Raw genomic sequence first — 20805 nt, forward strand, 5'->3', positions numbered from 1 at the left:
ATCTAAACTAGAGATTACTACTGTCTTATTTAATGTTGCCTGCTCATTTTACCACTCTAGATGCTTTCCACCAAAGCACATTACCTGTAATTTAATACACAAATTAAAATTCTACTTAGAAATTAAAAAAAAAAAATCAATAATGTTTATAAATTCATTTCCTCAAGACGATACTCTCTTCCAAGAGGCTAAATTCACCACCTTTCTTCCCCCACACAGACCCTATTCCGTAAATTCACACCCCAACCACTTTGGGACACTCAGGGAGAACTTGTAAGAGCAATAACCAACTGGAACGCAACTCTGCCTCTTTGGTGTCTCGTTGCACACCTACAGTTCCACATCGATTCTTTCAGGCTAACTTCTCAAAACTAATGCACAAGGTTTTCTTACCTGATGATGATAAACCCACCACGCACTAGTAATGATACGGGCATCCCAGGCAGCACTGTAACATAATGCCATTGTGCCTGCCTCAGTCAGGGTACGTGGAGGGACCGGATCACCTTTAATGAGAACAATTAAATATCAGAGTTAGTGGACATGTGTTTTAGGAAATAAATTACATCAATTAAGTCCTATGACCAAAATTAAATATAATCTTTGTTTGAAGTGAAATAATGAACATTTTACACATACATAATTTTATGTTTCAGAAAATAAAAGGTATTACAGAAAGGGTCTCAAAGTGGAGTCTTGGAAAGGCAGTTCTGAAAGCAACTCCCTTATGCATCATGTCAGAGGACAACTTCCTAACTGGGCTGAGTATTAGTAGTGATAGAATTTGGACTAGCAAACTCAAACTCAGACTATAAAGTGAAGTGTGGACAAAGGTAGAGTCTACATTATATTATAAATACAACCTTTTAAATGCTGTTTTGGGGTTGTTTGTTTTTGCTCTCAATGGAATTACCTGTGGGATTCTTGATGACACAACTTGTTGCACCGTGAAGATCAGCATGCACATATACGTCCCCTAAAACAGAAGAGATCAGATGGTACATTTCAAAAGGCACCCCAGTAGTGACAGTGATTATTATAAGAGGGTTCCCAACTTTACTCAGAAACTAAATTACTTGGATCAAGCCAAAACCCCCATACATTCAGGGGGAACAAACTACAGGCCTGATTGCTGGTTAATCTCAAACTTCTCATCATTTAGTCTTTCAGAGGTCAACATCATAACAATTTACGTGACACAAGACCTCTTGGTATGTGAATGCAAAACTGAATTCAGAAGTACTGTAATGCTCTGCAGGGAAATACTAATTGTAACTATGCACAAACATTCTCCTCTGTGAAACGCACACAAGCAGCTGCAAAAGCTAAGGTCTGTTAATTTGCTTTGGAGCTCAGTTCAGGTTATTTCTAAATTACTGCATCAGATCACTTGTACACATACTAAATAAAATCCAAGAGACTTTAAAGATTGTATAGAATTTCAGATTAAACATGAGAACACATACAAATAGCTGCTTATATCAGAGGTACCACTAATAAAGATTTTCTTGGCTGATACTGATAGCCAATGATCAACCAACCGCATCGGCTGATGTCAATCCAATAACTGATATTTAGCAATGGTGCAAGACATTTTAAACTACTGACATAAAGAAACCTTTTTGTTTGTTTGTTTTGCGTTTAACACACACACAACTCCTGCCTGCTCTGGCCCTCGATGAGGAAGGTGGTGACCACCTTATTCTCATGCAGGTCGCCCCCTCACTCACGGGTCCTACCTGCAGCTCCGCAGTGCTGGGCGCATTTGGAGCCCCAGAGCACACCACTGCCCCAGCGCCGGTGGGCCCCATGCAATTAAGTTCCCATGGTCACCAGGGAAAAGCGGCTTTTGCAAAGGTGCCTGGCAAAGGGGAACGTCCCTCGCACAGCACCTTACTCAACCTGTGCGCAGCCTAACATCTCTGCAGTAGTCCCAGTGCTCAGACCCTTGCTGTGTGCATGGTGTTGGCATGGCAGCAGCTGCAGGAGCCCCTTTGTTACTGAGTGTGGTGCCCTGTGACTGCACCCCAGCACCCCTTCCCCCTCCGCGCTGGGACCTGCAGTTTGCTGTGGGCTTGGGCTGGCAGTGGAGCATGGGGACTGGACTACACTTGCCACAGTACTCCAGGCCCACGGCCATAACTATCAGCTACAACAACCAAAAAAAGCCAATAACATCATTCCTCAGTGACCAAAATAAACAGATCTAACAGTATTCTTCAGTTTTATAGCCACAATACATAAATTCACGACGATCAGCAAAGAAAACAAAATCTGTGTTGACATGCCTTATTTAATCTTACTAACCTGATTTCAGGTATCGCTTCACAATCATTTCATTCTGCTGTTGATCTCTTCCTGCTATAATGAGGTAATTTTCAGAGCTAACGAACCACAGGAACTTCTCAAACCTGTCAAATTGTATCATACCATTTAGCGTAAGATAACGAACTCTTTACTTATCACAGAGGGTATGTTTTTGCCGAGATCTCTTTCATTAATTAAAGATATTGCATCATTGACCACTTGTACTCTTAAATACTGATTTTGTACAGCTCAATACAAGCACTGATATTAAGGTAATATAAACAAAAAAGTCTTGTTGTCTGTACCTTGCTTTTCTATACTACCAGTATTTGCTGTACTACACCTTTTATACAAGCTCTCTAATTCCTCTCTTGGATATACAAATGACCCAGGCAAACATTTACGATGATATGGCCTCAATCCCACAAAAGGATCTGCACAGGCAGATGTATGTACTTATGCAGGGGTCTGTTGAAGGCTTCCTTCCCTACAGTCAGGGTCAGAGCCTATCACAGTGAAACCACAGCAGCTGCCAGCCAGGGCAGGTGTAGTACCTGGAAAGCTATTTTCATCTTATTTTTTTTGACAGTGTTCTTTTAAAAATGCACAAGTTTATGACATCTCAGAGCGAATCATAAAAAATTACTTGCCAATAAACCTTCCTTGCTTTCTGAATGGTAGTAACTGTTTGAACTTCCTTCAGTGTTTGCTTTGTCTTCTTTTCAGCTGATTTGAATGCCTGTTTAGGTAAACATGGACAATCACAAATCCACAAATGAAGTAATTATATAAGCACCAATTCAACAGTGAGGGAATATGGAGATTCTGTCAAATGGCTTTTGATGGAGCTCAGTAGCTATGACAGCAGGAGCCATAACGATTAGGTATCTGAAGTTCTTTAGCGTATACGTTATAGAGAAACTACAAGACTTTGTAATGAAGACCTGCGTTTTTCAAAATCATAAATGTTTCAGAACAACTTTTACTGACACAACTGCATGTTAAGAAATGGTATTTAGGCCTAGAAACAACAGCCTAACTGATGGGCCCTGCTATCTCTAAAATTATCCTGCCTAGGTGTATTTCTAGGCCTAAATACCATTTCTTAACATGCAGAATTACAGTTGTGTCAGTAAACATTTTTGATTTTGAAAAACACAGGTCTTCATTACCAAGTCTTGTAGTTTCTCTATAACGTATACTCTAAAGAACTTACCAGATACCTAATCGTTATGGCTCCTGCTATCATAGCTACTCTGTTCCATCACAAAGCCATTTGACAGTCTCAATACTGATAAAAACCAAGTCATTTTTAAAGCTGAAATTTATCAGCCTCATATTTGATTAAATCGGTTTGGCAAATTAATAGCTATAAAGAGAAATGAACTGCGGGGAGGCTTAAAAAATGCAGTTGTCCAACTATTATAAATGCAAAAAGTAATCTGAAAATTCAGAGGAAAGTTCAAGTTTTACATATTGGAAGTATTTTAGGTCTTTGCTTTTCATGATATTCAAAACAAATCAGAAAAAATATCAATACCTTCTCTGCAGCTTCAACTGTCTTCTGTGTTTTTTTCGCTGCGTGCCTCTTATGATCATAATACCTGTGAAACACAGATCAATTTACTCAGCATTCATTCATATAGACCATTTCTTCCCACTGTACTTCACATCTGCAGTAAGTGTTCCATCTGGTAATGGACTGTTATATGTGGCTTAACTCTTTTCTTACTGTGCAGCCCTGTTCACCTGAAAACTTTAATCAATCAGTTACTTCTTTCCCTCACAAGGCATGCAGGGTATGGAGCTGATGTTCACTTTGGAGAGAAAGAATCTACTCTTATGCGCATGTGTCTATGCTCAGTGATCAACATGCATTTAACATAGCAGTCAGAGAATACTTGATACTAAAACAGCAGTAGCCATCACTGCAAGAGCAGGGAAGCATCCATTCTATAGCTAAGATAGTAAACTACCAAGCCTGGTCTAAATCTTACTTTTTGGCATTGGCATAGGCAGACAAGCTGAGATCAACATCAACCAACAACGGCTTGTTTTTCTGTGGTTTCTTCAGCTGTTTGGTTTTATTCTTTTTCTTTTTTCCTTTTGACTCTTTCTTTTCTTCATTTGCTGGATCAGCTTCATCATCATTTTCCTCTTCCTCAGACAGTACATAAGGGTTCCTAACCCAACATTAAAGAACAGTATTAGAAATATTCCAGACCTTTTATTTAAAAATCCAGCATTATGCTTTCCTCCAAGAAATTTCATTTCCCCCCAAATTTGGTTTTGGCACAAACTGGATCAAAACCAATTTTTAAAATATTAGCTGCAAACAAAGCACAGGATCCTGCAATTAAAAGCATCACAGCCTGCAACATGAGGCTGATGTTTTTGTTGGTTTCACTGCTAAGAGAAGCAGGTAGTGTGACACTGACAAGTACTTCAATTTCACAGAACAGGGCAGACAAGCAGGCAGTTTCCAGGGCAGATATGCCAGGCACCTCCTATCTTAGGGCTGCAGCTTCCAGGGTCTCCAGTCCCATGAAAGAAACCTGAACAAAGCTAGAACTTTACTTTGGATTCAGTAAAAGTTTGAATGTAACATTTCAGGCTTAACAAACCAGCACTTTTCTTCTGAAACTTTGTTCTGTTGCAGCATTTGTGATCCATCTTACCTAAGGAGCTCAATCCTGCTAGCAACTTAAAAAATATGCTATGCTTTTAAAAGAGAAAGTATGCTTAGTATATATGGTTTTGAGGCTACGTGTTCCAAAAAAGGAAAACCAAGATAAGACGTCTGATATTCTATTACTGACATCTGTGCAAAGTAAAGGATAGATTGTGGCTCTACACCAGGGGTGTCCAACCTTTTTGAATGTGGGGCCGGATCATGAACTTTTTATCACCTAGTGGGCCGGCAGGAGCGGGCGCTCACGCGGCCTGTCCAATCCAGCTGCAGCTGGGGGGGGGGGGGGGGGCAGCAGGGGTCAAGGGGCGCCACCTGACCCTGCTGTGTCCTCCCTGCCACCTGGGTGGCCTTGAGGATGCTTCCATACCTGCGTGACTGGGCTCAGCAGCCAGGGGGACATGTGGGGACCCTACAGAGGGGTGTGGGACGTGCAGGGACACCCCCCTGCTCCCTCTCCCCTGGGGCAGCCTGAGCCCGCCCGGCAGGGCTCCTTCCCTCCCCAGGGCCCATGACTTACCACCCCCAGCATGATGTCTGCGGGCGCGGGGGGATGCGGGGAGGCGGGAGTGGTGCCAGCTTCCCGCCCCAACAGCCACAGCAGCATCTCCTGCGGGCCCGGACGCAGCACCCCTCCACGCCAGCCTCTGCACCCCCTGCACCTGTCCACTGCACCGTGACCTGCTCCAGACTGCGCAGCCGGCGGGGTCAGTGCAGGGCGGGGCCAACATGCAAATGAGGAAGGGAGGGGTGGGGCTAGGATGGGACGCAGTGAAATGAAGGGGGAGAGGAGGAGCCGCACTGCGTCGGCAACGTCAAGCTGAAGTGGTGCGTGTGGGAACTTTGTCCCTTCCCCAGCCCTTCAGCAGCCATTAGGAAGCTGCTGAGGGGCTGGGGGAGGGACAAGTGGTGGGAACGAAAGTAAACAGTGTTTACGTTAGTTTCCTGTCGCAGCACCGTGGGCCACAGAAAATGGCTTGGCGGGCCACCGTATGTTGGACAAGCCTGCTCTACACATATAGGCAGGTAATGATGCAAGATTTTGTAAAATTCCTGTTCAATCATCAACAGCCAATGTATATACATACAGCTATTGTGAACACGTACTGCTCTGAGTTGTTCTTGGCTCCTTATCAGCACAGTGAGCCTTGCTTTCTATTGTTGTTTGGCAGAGTGTAGCCAAATGACAAAGGAGCAGCACATAGCTTAGTAATGCTCTTCATAGAGTTAAGTAGGACTGTTTATTTCATTGATTCTTTTACCCTGGATGTGAAATTCACTTCGTGTGACTTTAATTTGTCAAAAAAAAAAAAAAATAAAGTTTGAAGCATCAGTGGGACTTACAACACAGAAAGTAAATTGTGATACGGAGTGCAAACCAATTCCTGGAATCAAGATAGTTCAGTCTTCTGTTGTACTTGGCAGCTGGATTATGTAACTAGAAATCTGTAGGTTAACTTTTAGAGGAGCTTTCTGAGAGCTCTCTTAGTTTTTAAGACATTTTCAACTATCGGTTTTCTACTCTATTGGGCTTTTCCATATACTAGCTCAGATTCAGATTTAGGATTACAGAGGATTTAGGATTTAGATTTTGGATTTATACCTTTAATATACTCCACAGGGTGCGTCTACACAAGATGCTATGGTGACATAGTGTCAGTGGGCACGAACCCTGATGTCGATGTTACTGTGCAGCAGCAAAGGAAATAACCTGTGAGGCTCTGGAACTGCGCAATCCAGCGCACGTGTAGACATGCCCACTGTTACATTCAAAAACCTTTTTGTTTTTGTATTGGCACTGAACAGTAATGTAACTCAAATGGTGAATCTTTTTTCTAAATGCACTCTAGGCTCCAATCAAATATGAAGCTCCTTGTCAAGGTTTTTACTGTAAGAAATAAGTCATCTGTATCTTGAAATCTAACACTCCCACTGGGCTATTTTATTTTATTTTTTTACCAGCCAGCACTCCACCATTTAAATCTTTGTAAGGATTTTTTTTCCCTGGGGTCAAAGTATCACAAGAAACTCTAGGGATCACTGAACAACATGCTTGGAGTTGCCTGCTATATTGGCTTTTGTCTACTTAAAACAGTTCAAAGGTAACAGCTCATGCTGAAAATGGCAGAAAATGTCCCAGAGGCAAGAGTGATTGTGACCCCAGAAGCATTTTTACTGCCTCCGGGACATTTTCTGCCACTTTTCAGCATGAGCTGTTACCTTTGGCTTTTGTCTATTTAAACAATCTATTTCACTAACTAAGTTAAAGAATAAACAAAAAGGAAGAGGGACTCTGGAGCTCCAGCTGAGTGTATCCATCTGTCTGCTCATAAAGCCTTGTCCCTTTAGTACTGCTATCCCACACTGAGCAACTGGGAACTGACAAACCATGCAAATAGAAATGAAGATCCTCTTTTCCCAGTTACTTTGCTGCTCATGCAATTTACCTGTTGATCTACAACACACTTACTTCAAGAGCATTGTGATATGATTTGTCTGAAGCCTTAATTCTTTGATTGCACTTGCAACAGGGTCGCCCTGAGCTTGAGCTTCTTTTACAATCGCTCCAATTTCAGTCCAGTCTATCTGGTTGGCCAATGCACTGCGAACCACTTGGATAGCACGGTCTACTATCTCGAGGTTCATTTCTACAAGCTCTCCTTTTACCTTATCAATTTCCTTGAGAAAAAAAAAAAGCCTTTATTATAACTCAAATAAACAATCAAACAGAACAAAACATTTTTTTTTCTTAAAATGCTGATTTAAATTAAATATAAATCCAATTAATGAAACTGCATGAAAAATCAAGGAGAAGTTTCAATTCCTGCAACTAGGTCTGGTCAGGTGACGCCTTACAGAGAAAGTGCAAAGCACTGACAATCACTGCAGGCAGGTCATGTCTCCCCAACAAAGTACAAAGTGCTCACCAGTGAGAAAGCATTTAATCTTGGGCTATGATTTAAAACTTAGTAGTATGACAGACCCCATTCTCCATGGAATGTTAAAAATAATTTATTTAAGACGTATCCTATGAAAACATGTCAGTTCTACCTGAGCTTGATGAAGAGCTTCTAGTCTATGTTCGTGATCCTTACGAACATTTTCCAGCTTCTTCATTGCTTGTCTTTCCTTTCAAAACAAAGGAGAAGAAAGAAATTCTTACAAACTGTACCTTTGATAATCTAAAATGTTGTTAGATATTCATTGTGCCATGTTCCAATGCAGAGAAGAAAGCAGTGGAAGAGGATTCTGTGCAGCACTGTTACAGAAAGCATAGTGAAAGCAACTTCAGTGATTGCTAGATAGGGATTCCGTTACAAGATACTCAATGACACAGGTGTACAGATTAATAATCATCCAAGGAGCATCATAACTTTGGTAACAACATTAGTAGTAAAAGCAGTTTTCAAACAAGAACTGTGCTGGATGCACCTGGCTTCAAGCCTGCTCCACACAGGCCAACCCATTATTTTTAGCTGAACAAAACATCTCCCACTATCCAAGCAATATACAATCAGTTTGCCTATACTGAGCAAATGCCCAATATCCTGAGTTCTGCAGGAGTAACATCAGCTGTTCCATTTTTGAATGAGACCATACCTGTTGCAAAGCTTTCAGGTCAATCTTCTGGCCTTCTAGTTTGGAATAAAATTCATCCACTGCCTTCAAGAGAAGAAACTGATCTCAAAGAGTGCAATAACCTGGATCAGGAACAATTAAGAGGACCAGGGAGATTTTGTTCACAGAGGAGGCAACTGCAAACCAGAACCCTGACTCTCCTGGTCTAAGCTTCTTCCCCTGCTCTTTCCATCTAGCAAAGACATCAGTTCAAGAAAGTACTCATGCCCATCCCATGTTTTAAGAGCGGAGCTAGTCATCTAGTTAGGGACCTTGCTGAAATGAACCTAAATTCCATATTACCAACCAATGTGGTAATGGAGGGGAACCTGTTCCTTAGCCCAAAGGTTGTGCAGTCTTTGAAACTACTACAGCTACAGCCATCTCTGAACTGATTGTTCAAAATGAACTCCAAATCAAGCACATAACAGCCAGTCCAGTTCTTACTTAGTGGCTCCAACAGGCAGAAACTCTGCTTTGAACATATAATTTTTGGATGTATTTAAGCTACTAAAAATCACCAATACTATGAAGGAAAAGAAAAAAATGCAAAAGGGAAGAACTGCAGGAGGATGAAAAGGGGACTAGAGATCACATTTACTCCGCTGTATTTAACTAAGGACCCAAAAGGGCAAAATGTTCATATTTTTGGAAATCTGTGCTATGTGCTTGTGGTTTTTAAATTATAGATCACCATACCTTTTCCTATTACCCTCAGCTATAAATCTATCATCTAAAAATTCCTATTTTTACCCCAACAAAATTTGTTTAAACAAGTTAAGAATGACAATGCGCTCAGAACATGTCTTGCACCAAATGCCTCAAGCTGCATTTCAGTCACCAGACATAACACACAAACTGGGACCATCAGAGTCAGCTTATCGTCACACGGCATTTCATTTAGCTTCTCTCCCTCCCCATAACTTATAGGATACTTACTGCTTAAGTAATTTTACCCATCAAATGGAATCTAGTCACTACTTTTGAGGACTCTATATTTTTATTAAAAGTTTCTGCACCACATTTTCTTTAACTTTTTCCATACTAGCCAGTCACTTAAGTACAGTATCAGCAAAAGCACTGTACCTTATCAAATGATTCAAATTCCAGGTACGGACATTTTGAATGTTGAGAAAACAAGAAAGGGTGAAATTCCTCATATCTGCAAAATATGCATTTAATAGTATCACTTGAAAACTAATTTATAGTATGCAAACTAGTAGCAAAAGGAGGTAACACATCAGATACTTACGTGAGAATCTCTTCTACAGGCTTATCTGGTTCCAGGCTTGGCTTTTTTTCCCTTTTCTGTATGATATAACCCTAAAAAAAATAATTAAAAAAGCCATGCACATTCATTTGGTTTTCACGAGAAAGGTATCTTCCTCTCTCTGGCTAAGATAGGAACAGGTGAAAGACATTTGGTTTCCCAGTGCGTTTGGTCTCAAATGTTTACTTCTTCAGTACCGAGATCTTATGTGTAGGGATCTGCCTAATTTGAGGAGGCAGCTGGCTGATTTTGCGGGGCCGGCTGCCATATTCATGGGCTGATCATGGCGGAGCGCTCCCATACCTATGAATGGCTGAAGCCCTAGTGGCCCTGCCCCTTGCTGCTGACTGGCTACAAGGGCTATCACATTGCACCACCCCTTGCCGCTGATTGGTTGTGAGGGCTATCTGTCATCTGGCCCTGCCCCTTGCTGCCAATGGGAGGAGCAGCAGCCATCTTGGGCTGCCCTTCGTACAGGCAGACCTGCCCTCCCAGTGGGCTGTGCAGCCAGGTGACAGCGTCGTGAGGACTGCTGGCTCCTTCTGGGGAGCCAGCATTTTATTTTCAGTAAGTTTTTTTTTCTCCACCCCCCCGCACAGATTTTGCAGACATTGCTCACTTTCGAGGCCAATGTCGTATTTCGTGATTTCTGCAAAATCGTGATTTTGGTAGGTCCCTACTTATGTGCTTAACTGAATTATTATGTAAAATTCTGCCCATCTATCTCTAGCTCTTTTTCCATTGCATTGCAGACTGGATACTGAATTTCAACAACAGATTGAAGATTTTCAAAATTTACACCCTACAACATAACTTAGATTAGCATGCAAAACATGGTGAATCAGAATCAAAATGCTCACTCTGTGGTACGACTGAGTCTCTTCCATGTAGGCATTAAGAAAATATGTTTTTCTAAGTCTGTTCCCTGATAGCATGAAAGAAAAAGATTGGCTAGACTGTCACTCAATTTGGCTACTAAAATCGAAGTGAGAGTGAACTAAGCTCAAAGTTTGCTTAAGACTTGTTATTGTAATAAACAGATGCATACCTGGCTATCTTTCTAATGAGGACTTAATTATGTATTGTATTAAGCGTAGAATAAATTATGGTCACGTTGCTTACCAACAAATGAATACCTTGAAGACATAAGACAAGGACATTAAATTTTGATTTCTCAGCAAACAGCAGGCTAACAGAAATTATTTTGATAGCCTTGAAATAGTTTAGAGGTTAAAAAAAAAAAATCAGCAAAAATGCTTTAGTACAATGACAGCAGATGCATTAAATTGATTCCCTTAACTCATTTGACAGCTGCAAGGCAAGCGGTCCATTATGAATTCTCTGTTAGTATCTGGAGAAAAACAATCTGTCTCTCTGTAGTCTACAATGTTGTGCAGACACCCTAAGCTAATTTCAAATAAGACAGCTCAGATATCAGAAGCAATCTAGCTGTGGCAGCAAGGAATTTATAATGGGCTAATTTACTTGAACTTCTAGAAGCATTACAGTTTGCAGGGTAGTTATGACCACAGGAAAAAAGAGATAAGTAGATGACACCATAACATTAATAAAAGACATAGCACAAGCACTTAACACAGAAACAACAGCAGCATACATGTACATCACTTTCCAATTAGAATTATTAGCTCTTATTACAGAGTTTAATTTTAGAATTCTTAAATGTAATTGATCTAGTAAAATATGGTTAATTAGTCTCTCCAAGAAGACTAGTAATAATGATTAATTATTCACAAATGACTAATTACTGGTAGCTAGCCATCTTCAATTTTTCATGAGATAATGTTTGCATGCCATATCAAGACGCACTAAAATTGTTTTCAAAATTTATAATGAAAAAATATATTACAAAAGTTCCATGTGCAAGCTGTATGCACTCAGGTCTATTATATATAGTAGCATGATTATACAGATAAGTACTTAATGTGCACTTTTTCTACTACAAAAACACTCTGTACAGAAATACTATATAAGACCTATCTAATTATGATGGTGTAAAATAATCAAAGATCTCTGCGTCATATCCCCCACACACTCATGTCCAAAACATAAGATAATTTTATAACGTCAGATGTAGACAATCAACCGTTCCATGAAATGAGTTTCTGCTCACAAAAGCTTGTGCTATGTATCTACTTTGGTTAGTCTAGAAAGTGCAAATCTACCCAGCTTTCTACTCGACTTCAGACTAACACAGCTAATTTACCTCAGTCTGTCTACGTCTTGCCAAGATAAGAAAAGCAGAACAGTAGTCAATGGTTTGTGAGTGTCTGATAGCTTGAGGGCACAGGTCAGTAACTTTTCAGCCACGGTGCTTTGTGAACAAATCAATACGACTCTAGTAGGGATTCGGTGTACCAAAGACCAGTGACAGGTTATCCCCGTGACTAACTGATCAGATTTCATTGTATTTGCATGGTTCTATGAAGACTTACCTTTCCACTAAAGTTTTCAGTTATCTTCATGTATTCTTCTGCCTTTTGTAATGCAGCAAGTAGCTTTTCAATATTTTCTAAAGAAAAATTGGGTATTTTAAAAATAAACAGTGTATTACTTAAACAGCAGTTGTAGGCTTGAGACTGATCTGCATTTCTAGTTAAAGGTACAGGGCAATTTTCTTCAATGTACCTATCCAGTCAGTTCTAGAAGGTATCCTACCCTGTGAAAATCCCTTAAAGCAGCAATCTTATAATCAAGTTTTTTAAAAAGAGTTCATCTTACTAAGTTATCTTGAGTTATCAATTCTTTGCATTAGCTACAACTGTTCAATTTCAAAGCAAGCCGCATTTGTGTCTTTTTATCATAAAAAGATATATTATAAACACAGTTAAAAAAAAAGTTTCACACAAAATATTTAAGTGCTGGCACAAACAACTGCAAATGAACCAGAATATGTAAGGGAAGTTGCCAGTTTGTGCCTGGGTATACGATTAAGATAGTTATTTCTGAAAGATCATCGCTAAAATGTCTCCACTACCACATCACACAACGCTGTAACAAGCAAGCATTAAATCATTTTTATTCATAAAAGATGTACATAATAAAACAGCCCTCCTTCCAAAAATATCGATTACAACTACAATACCATTCATTCTGACTTTATTACCTCAATCTGTAATTACATTTTCCAAATGAGTAAGAAAAAACTCTTTTTCATACATTCAAAATCCTCAAGCTTGTATTTCAATCCATATAAGATTTCTGGATTCTGACACTAACTCTTCTGTACAATGCTCTCTTATGAAAAGCCCTTTATTAATCTTTTCAATGCCAGAATAGTTGTACCCTCCATGATGCTACTATAGGTTGTGTGTAGACAAAACAAGGGGTATGTGTGCACGACGCTTTAAAGTGGGTTAAATGCTTTTGCACCACTCTAATGGTGTTGATGTTTGCATGTGTTGGCAGCGTATTGTGCAGTAATTCTAGCCGCTGTAGCAAATTCAGCAGCGTAATACGCCTTAAACGACTTGGGGCATAGCAAACTAAAACTCCTCCGAAGAGTTTTAGTTTGCTGCCCTATAGTCGCAGAGTGAAGCACCGGGCTCTGAGCAGGTCAGGGGCTCTGCAGGAAGCCCCTGGAGGCAGCCTGGCAGCAGCCTGGGAAGGCAGGCTCTACCCAAGGAAAAAAAAAACCTAACCAACAGTAAGCCTGATCATTTTCCCTGCCCCCCCCCTTGGACCCTGCCTGCCTGAGCTGCGCAGAGGTCTGGTGCTTCCCTCTGCAGCTGCGGTGCCCCCTGGGGCTGCCTGAGCCGGGTGCTGCCTGGTGGGAGCCACTGCTGCCACGGAGGGAAGCACCCCCACCCCAGACAACCCAGAGACAGCTCCGCCCACCAGCAGCTTGCCCTCTCCTTCCTGCTGCCGAAGAGGCAAGTAATTCTGAGTGTGTGCATGACACGGGGGTTTAAAGGGCCCTAAATTGAAGCTGCTTCAATTTAGGGTCCCCATTTTGTCTACATACACCCATAAATACTTAGAATCGGAGTGAAAGGGATAGAAAAATATTAGGGCACATACAATTCATGTGGTATAAAGAGAATATGGGACATCCCAAAACTGGAAAAAGTTAAATAAATGCTTAATTATGCAGTCAGAACTTCTGCATTAAAAGGCTTTGTACCTCTTTAGAAATGATATTTCATAACTTGAGAATACACGGGCCATATGCTATGCTTTCATTTTTATAAATATTCCATGTTCACATACCTTTACTGTCCATATGTTGATCTATTTTGACACTACCAGAAAATCCCATTTCTATAAGGCAGTGTTCAATGAGTGTTGCTCCATAAGCTATAAAGAGAGAAAGCAATTAGAGAAAGCTAATCTAACGTTCAGGCTGAAGTCTACATCAAGACTAAATTAATTTCTACCCTGAATAAGACATTTAATTTTAGGCCTTAGTAACACAATAAGCACTGTGTGGGAAGGCCCTACACCCTCTAGTGCTTTTTTAAGAATCCCAGATACATTCCTACAACTTTGAGAGGTAGGTTTCAGATTAAACATTTAGTCTTTTAAAAAAGAGATATCTATAGAGAAGGAAAGTAGTGCCTCGTAACTTCTGGTAGAGTTTTTCAAATTGTTTTAAACATTTATTCTGTTTTGGTCAAAAAAGAATGCACATCCTTTACAAAATGAAGTATGTGACAGTATTTTACTTACGGAGAAGTGGGTTAAGGACCCTTTTCAGCAGTTCCCCTTTAGGTGCATTTGATATTGTTTCAGTCAGCCTAGGAAACAAACAGAGAGGACAGCTGCCAACCCAAACAATGTATGTGCAGGGCTTAATAAATTTGGGGCATTTTACTGATAGAAAAAGAAACCAAATAATTTCAGTTCTGTATGTGAGGCACCCTGCCCACCTAAAAAATACTACAAGCTTAAAAAAACTATTTAGACATATACTATTTTTACATTTAGAAGTGGTTTTGCTTTGTTTCCAGTACAGATGTTACAGAAATAATGTAATTACTGTTCCAAAGTAGGTAAAGGTGCAGGTACTTTAGCACTGTCCACTGGGTACCGTTCCCGGACTGCAAATTTAACATCATCTGCTTCATCTGTGCGAAACCTCAGGATGTTTAAAATTGTGTACTCGTAGTCTGTTAGAACAATGTTTCCCTGAAATAGCACAAAATGTCAAAAATTAATCATGATTAAAGTCCATATTAAAACATACTATTCTAAAAAAAAAAAAAAAAGTTGTCAACTTACCCTATCATAGAGCTCAATGATCAGGTGATAGGCTGCTTCATCACTTCCAAACTGAAAATCCACAATTCTGTCAATGCCCAGCTGTTTCACACTGACAAGCCTTCGAGACTTTAAATGCTTACGACACTGCCAAAGGAGGAAAGGAGGATGTTAAAATGCATGCAAATATACAAGAAGCTGTAAAACAATAAAACTACTCATGGTATTTTACAGTGAAATATTTCTTCAGCTACTGCCCCTTCTGTGACATTGATTTAATAGCTTTACCACACTGACTACAGATAAATGAAAGAATGGCTAAACTTGTAGAACTTGGTATTATAAAGATGAGCGAGTCATACTCTGACCCGATAATCAAGTTATGCTATACTCATCCCCATGAAAACTAATGAATTTAAATGGAAAGAAATGAAACATTTTTGGTGGTATGCACTCACACTTATAGTAACAAAAACAGTTGAATCATTTGGGGTCATTGTAAGGAGAAAAAGGCCCTCACCCTGAAGTGAGACCCACTCAGGTCTCCTGCTAAACTAGCTGGCAAAATGAATACAAAGCGTTAGTCTTTTGATATCCAATCTTCTCATAAAGCAAACAGTAAGTTAATATACCTTCATTGAAAAGCCAGATGGCATTATATTCTTTGGCCACTCAAACTCTGTTGTGTGAATCCGTATACCAGATTCAAGGAGAAGAGTAGCCTTGCATTCTGGCCTGTTGGGAAAAAAAAAGAATCGCTGTTTAACACTTTAAAAGCCATCAGTTTGTTACAGAAACTACATATCTACGGTAGACAAGGTTCCTTGGGTGAATTTGATATCTTTTATTAGACCAACCCAAATAGTTGGAGAATAGTTATTAAGCAAGCTTTCGGGTTCAAAAACCCTTCGTCAGGCTAAGGAAGCTGCAGCAGTCAGTGTGTGCTCTTCCTGGATGGGATGACAAGTGAAGAAGCCAGGGGCTGGGCTGGGCTGGGGAGTCAGTTGCCAGGTAGATTATAATGTGTCAAAAATCCAATGTCTATGTTTAGTCCCTGATCTCTCGTATCCGGGAGGTTGATGAAATGGAGCTCATAGGCTCGTCTCTGGGAAGTGTTGTGTAAGTTTCCCTTGAGGATCAGGACTGAGAGATTGGAGAGAGAGTGGCCCTCCTGTGAGAAATGTGCCCCCACCGGTAATTGGGTATTTCTGTCTTTGATAGGTGTCCAGTGTGCGTTCGTTCTAGTGCGCAGTTGTTGTCAGGTCTCCTACATCTCTTCCATCAGGGCATTTGGGTCATTGGAGGAGGTATATCACATTCCTGGAGGTGCAGCTGTAAGATCCTGGGATGCTGATGGCTCTGTTGTGGGGTGTAGTGATAGCGGGGGGGTGGGGGTGGTGGAGCTGTGTTGGCAGGTTTTGCATTTCTTGTCCTGGCACGGTCTGGATCCTTTTGGTGTGTTCTGGGCCTGAGGAAGTATCTATGGTGGCATTTGAGCTGAACATGAAGGTACCAGAGATACTTGTGTGCCTTCATCCATGCGTAAGAACGAGTGAAAATATTAGCAGAGCAGAAATACTATTAAGACCAGGTTGGGAACAAAAAATCAAAGTATGTTTTTACATGTATAAGGTTGATTTTACAAAACTAAACAGATCACTTCAACATCTGGGATTACCGCACTTCTTAAGAAAGTCATCGTGAGAAGGCTGCTCTCCTTGCTCACAGCGGAGCTGGCCTGGCGCGTTGGAAAGGGAAAGGCAGTATTTAGAAAGAGGCAGGAGCAGATCAACCTGGATAAACCCCAGTCTCAAGCACGGGAGACTTGCAACCTGGTCAGACCTGTTGGCCGTTTCAGCCCACGCGATGCTCTTGGCGTTTCCTCGAGAAAGGCTATTTATTCCAGGCACGCGCTCTTTCGTTATTATCTGTATCTCACTTGTCTTCACCCCTCTTCACAAGGATTGTCCTGCCACGCTCCCAAGACCTCCCACAACCACACGGCTTCTTCCAGGCAGAAAACCACCACCGCACCGTGCGCCTCACCCACTGGAAACAAGCCTGTACCGCTAACGACGCGCCATACTTACGCTCGGTTTGTAGGTCTGAATAAATACGGAGCGTCAAGAAACGTTAAGACCACTTACTTCTGCAGGCGGATAAGGTACGTTTTGTTATCCACGTCGTAGACGTTGTACACTCGCATCCCCAGTAAGCTGTTAAAACAGAACACAACCCACGAGGCGTGTGTGAGCCTAGGATCTCCTTCGTGCACGGTCAGACTCGGCAACGATTAAAGGCCACGGGGAGGGGACGGGGAGGGGGCTCTCGGGGGGAGGGGGGGGGTCAGAGGAAAGGGGTGTCTCAGGGGTGGGGCGGGGACTGTCTCGGGGGGGGGGCGGGCGCACCTGGCGTTGAGCTCGGCCAGGACGGCGCGCAGGTCCACGGTGCTGAAGCGGGACTTCATGGCGGCGGCGGCGGGTCTGAGGCGGCCGGGAGCCCCGAGCACTGCCCAGCCTCTGCGCATGCGCCGCCCCGCCCCTTACGGCGGCCGCAGCGGTCCGCAGCGCGTTGCGCGCGGCTCCCGCCCAGCTCGCAGCGCCCCCTGCCGGCGCGCGCGTGCAGTGTGTAAAAAAAAAAAGAGAAAGAACCCTCCCCCTCCCCCAATGGAGCGGGGGGTGGGGGGCAAAAGAGACCGTGTCCCACTGTGTTGCCCAGGCTAGGCGGCAGGGGCTATTCACAGGTGCGGTCCCACTACTGATCGGCACGGGAGTTTTGACCTGCTCCGTCTCCGACCTGGGCCGGTTCACCCCTCCTTAGGCAACCTGGTGACCCCCGGCTCCCCCGGGATCGCCATATTGATGCCGAACTTAGTGCGGACACCCGATCGGCATAGCGCACTGCAGCCCAGAACTCCTGAGCTCAAGCGATCCGCCGGCCTCCGCCTCCCAGTCGCGGGATTACAGGCGCGCGCCACCGCGCCCGGCGAGCGGCTCCGCGCCCGCACTCTACTAGAGCCTGCCTGCCGTGACGTCACCCCCCGAGGGGCGGGGCCGCCCGTTACGTCACGGCGCGGCTGCCTGTGCCGCGCTCGGCTCTGGGCCAGGCCCTTTGGGTGACTCCAGTCTCTTTTAACAGCTGAGGGAAACTTCCAGTTGGAAAACAATATGCCCCCCCCCAGACAGCACCGAGATGCACCCAGCAAACTTGACCACTGTCTTTTGCACATTTAGTTGCTGAAGTCATAGAAGATCCCAGGCGAGACCAGGGAGTGTGCAACTCAAGAGAACAAACTTTCTTTGCCAGTGACGTGACGTAGCAACGTGACGACACTGCAGCCCGCCGGAGGTCACCGCCTCTTGTGCAAGCTGACACGGAGTGAGGGGACAGCTGCACGTCTCGTGCTCGCCCTCAGACACACAATTAAGGCGCAGTTACAATCCCGTCAATAATCGCCCTTGCCGCACGCCGGGCCTTGCTGCCATCCGACTCACGTACCTGCCTCTTCCCCCAAAGGGGCCAAAGCTCAGGTGTGAGCCTGTGGCCTCGCCTCTTCTCCACCACCAAAAAGTGACAGAGAAATGTAAGCACCCTCCTACAGCAGCCGTCTGGGGCACTGCTTATGTTACGTAGCTACCAGGGGTTTAGCAAGTCGGCTCCTAACAAAAGAGGCAAAAGGCACAAGTTTGTATCCTTTACACCTTGAAGCATGAGAATAAGTTGGAGAAAGAGTCTCACCTGTCCTGGCTGAGGAGACTCACCCCAAAAATGAATACATCCTCCTCCTCCTTCCAGCCAGCGAACAAAGGAGAAGTTGATTAATCTTCATTCTTCACTCCTGTGGCCACCGCTCCTGCTGCTGCTCCCACAGGGACAGCCCTGACCCTCTAGGCAGGGGAGCGTAAAAGGGGCCGAGGCACCGAGATACCTGCCTGGTTGCAGAAGACGGTGGTGACACACGTCATGGAGCATCTCCAGGAGCGCTGGCTTCTCCTTGGCTTTGAGGGGACGAGAGACACGTGAGCTCTCTGGTGAGAAGTGCTCTCAGCACGTGCTGGTATCGACTAGCAGGAAACGGGAGCACCGGGGCTGGACGGAGAAACAGGTTGGCCTGTCGCAGTGCCACAGCCCTGGGCCAGGCTTCTTCAGGGACTGATGCTGATCCTCAGGTCCCCGCTTCAACTCCCGCATCTCCCTGAGGGCTGCTCCTCCGCTCCAGCAACAGGAGGGATTGGCCAGGATGCGACTGGTAGGAGAGGCTGGGGGAGAAGGGAGACCGTTAGCAAGGCCGTGCATGGGGAGGGTTATCGTACGTCTGGGTTTTCCAGGGCATGTCGTCTTTTTGGACCCTCCAATCTCCGTCCGGGTGGGTTTTTTAAAAATCTGAACCAATGTCTGGGATTTTGCTTTGCTCCGCTGGTGAGAGCAGGGGGGAGATGAATTGGAGGCAGTGGGCACATGTGCGTCTGTGTGCACATGTGCATGTGGCCAACATGCAGCCAGGCAGAGGGGAGCAGCCTCGGCAGCTGGATGCAGGTAAGTCTAGGGGGGACGGGCTTGGAGAGCCAGGGCTTGGGGACTGTCCGGGGGCTATGGTGTATATGTGTGTGTGCGTGGCAGGAGTGTGTGAGGGGGGACGGGTGTGCAAGGGGCTGGGTGCCTGCCAGCGCTGGGGGAAGCTGTCCAGGTGCTGGGGTTGTGGCAGGGCAGGGGGGAGGTACCTACCCCCGACGGGTGTCCTCTTTTTTGTATATGTCACCCTATGCATGGGTATTTCTTGCATGCATGGTGGGGATCGGCGATGACTTGTCCTGGGCCCTTCAGCTGATGGAGTAGCCTAGCCAGAGGTGTTGGTCTGCACAGGAGCCAGGCAGGGCAGAGCTCCCCTGGGGCTCGGGCTGGAGAAGGAGGAATCTGCTCCCGTGGCTCTTACCTGGGGTGCAGCAGAACGACGGCCTGGCAAGTGTTTCTCAGCAGCCAGGTCTGGCACAGCTGTTTCTTCCAGGCATGTCCACCCCACACACCCTGGTCCACCTCCCTCACATCACTGGAGACACCCTCACAGCAGGATCCCATTGGGAAACCCAGGTGTCTGCTGACTTGCTTGGTGTGAGCACCAGGCTTGTCCCTTGTGCTGGAAGGGAAGCCAGGCAGGCACGTGCCCCCTGCATCAGTGTGGGGTGAGTGTGCCCCAAAACACCCAGGGCCCTGCTCTCTTGCTGGGACTGAGCTATCTGGGGGGCGCAGTATTTGCAGGCCCTTGATTTGCCCCACCATACTTCTCTGGACCTCTGCAGTATTATGCACAAGAGGCAAATGTAGCGACATCATTGATTTATCTAAGGCCATCATGATATTCAGTGTATTTCAGTGGGAGCCAACCTTTTTGGTAGTATCACAAATTAACCTCACGCCCTCCTGGGGTACCACCTGGAACCCCTTCCCTTGCCTGATCTGCTGCTCTGCTTTCTGCTTCTGGCCCTGTGCTCCTGGTCTAATCTCCTACTCTGTTGTCTGCTCCCTGCCCTATCTGCCGCTGTGTTACCTGTCCCTTCTGCAGCGTGTCTGCTGCATGCCACACATGGAGGCTGCCCATGTTACTTGTGGCATGCATGACGCAGGTCAGTCACCTCAGCTGTATTCCATTCCTTTTGCATCCGAACATATTTGACTGCAAACTGTGCATCGGACAGAGGCCTCTATT

General features: G+C 44.1%; 1 protein-coding gene across 2 annotated transcripts in view; it reads right to left on the reverse strand.

Annotated features, from left to right (window-relative positions):
• The window catches only part of NEMF (nuclear export mediator factor), a 31181-nt gene extending 13555 nt beyond the window's left edge, over window positions 1-17626 (reverse strand). Inside the window, exons 1-19 of one of the 2 annotated variants that reach the window (XM_059723432.1) lie at window positions 17510-17626; window positions 17249-17317; window positions 15734-15836; window positions 15123-15248; window positions 14881-15029; window positions 14571-14638; window positions 14112-14198; window positions 12338-12414; window positions 9867-9937; window positions 9701-9776; window positions 8597-8659; window positions 8048-8125; window positions 7467-7675; window positions 4305-4490; window positions 3848-3911; window positions 2958-3046; window positions 2308-2411; window positions 914-976; window positions 394-506 (exon numbers count right to left, since the gene is read on the reverse strand). In XM_059723432.1, coding sequence (XP_059579415.1) covers window positions 394-506; window positions 914-976; window positions 2308-2411; window positions 2958-3046; window positions 3848-3911; window positions 4305-4490; window positions 7467-7675; window positions 8048-8125; window positions 8597-8659; window positions 9701-9776; window positions 9867-9937; window positions 12338-12414; window positions 14112-14198; window positions 14571-14638; window positions 14881-15029; window positions 15123-15248; window positions 15734-15836; window positions 17249-17317; window positions 17510-17568 — 1854 coding nt within the window. In that variant the 5' untranslated portion in view covers window positions 17569-17626. Of the gene's footprint in view, window positions 1-393; window positions 507-913; window positions 977-2307; window positions 2412-2957; window positions 3047-3847; window positions 3912-4304; window positions 4491-7466; window positions 7676-8047; window positions 8126-8596; window positions 8660-9700; window positions 9777-9866; window positions 9938-12337; window positions 12415-14111; window positions 14199-14570; window positions 14639-14880; window positions 15030-15122; window positions 15249-15733; window positions 15837-17248; window positions 17318-17509 lie in introns of those variants that run through there. The other variant, XM_014601318.3, reaches the window with a different exon arrangement.
• Between the last annotated feature and the right edge of the window lie 3179 nt (window positions 17627-20805).

This window comes from Alligator mississippiensis, chromosome 2, assembly GCF_030867095.1.
Source record: "Alligator mississippiensis isolate rAllMis1 chromosome 2, rAllMis1, whole genome shotgun sequence".
NCBI classification, from domain to species: Eukaryota; Metazoa; Chordata; order Crocodylia; family Alligatoridae; genus Alligator; species Alligator mississippiensis.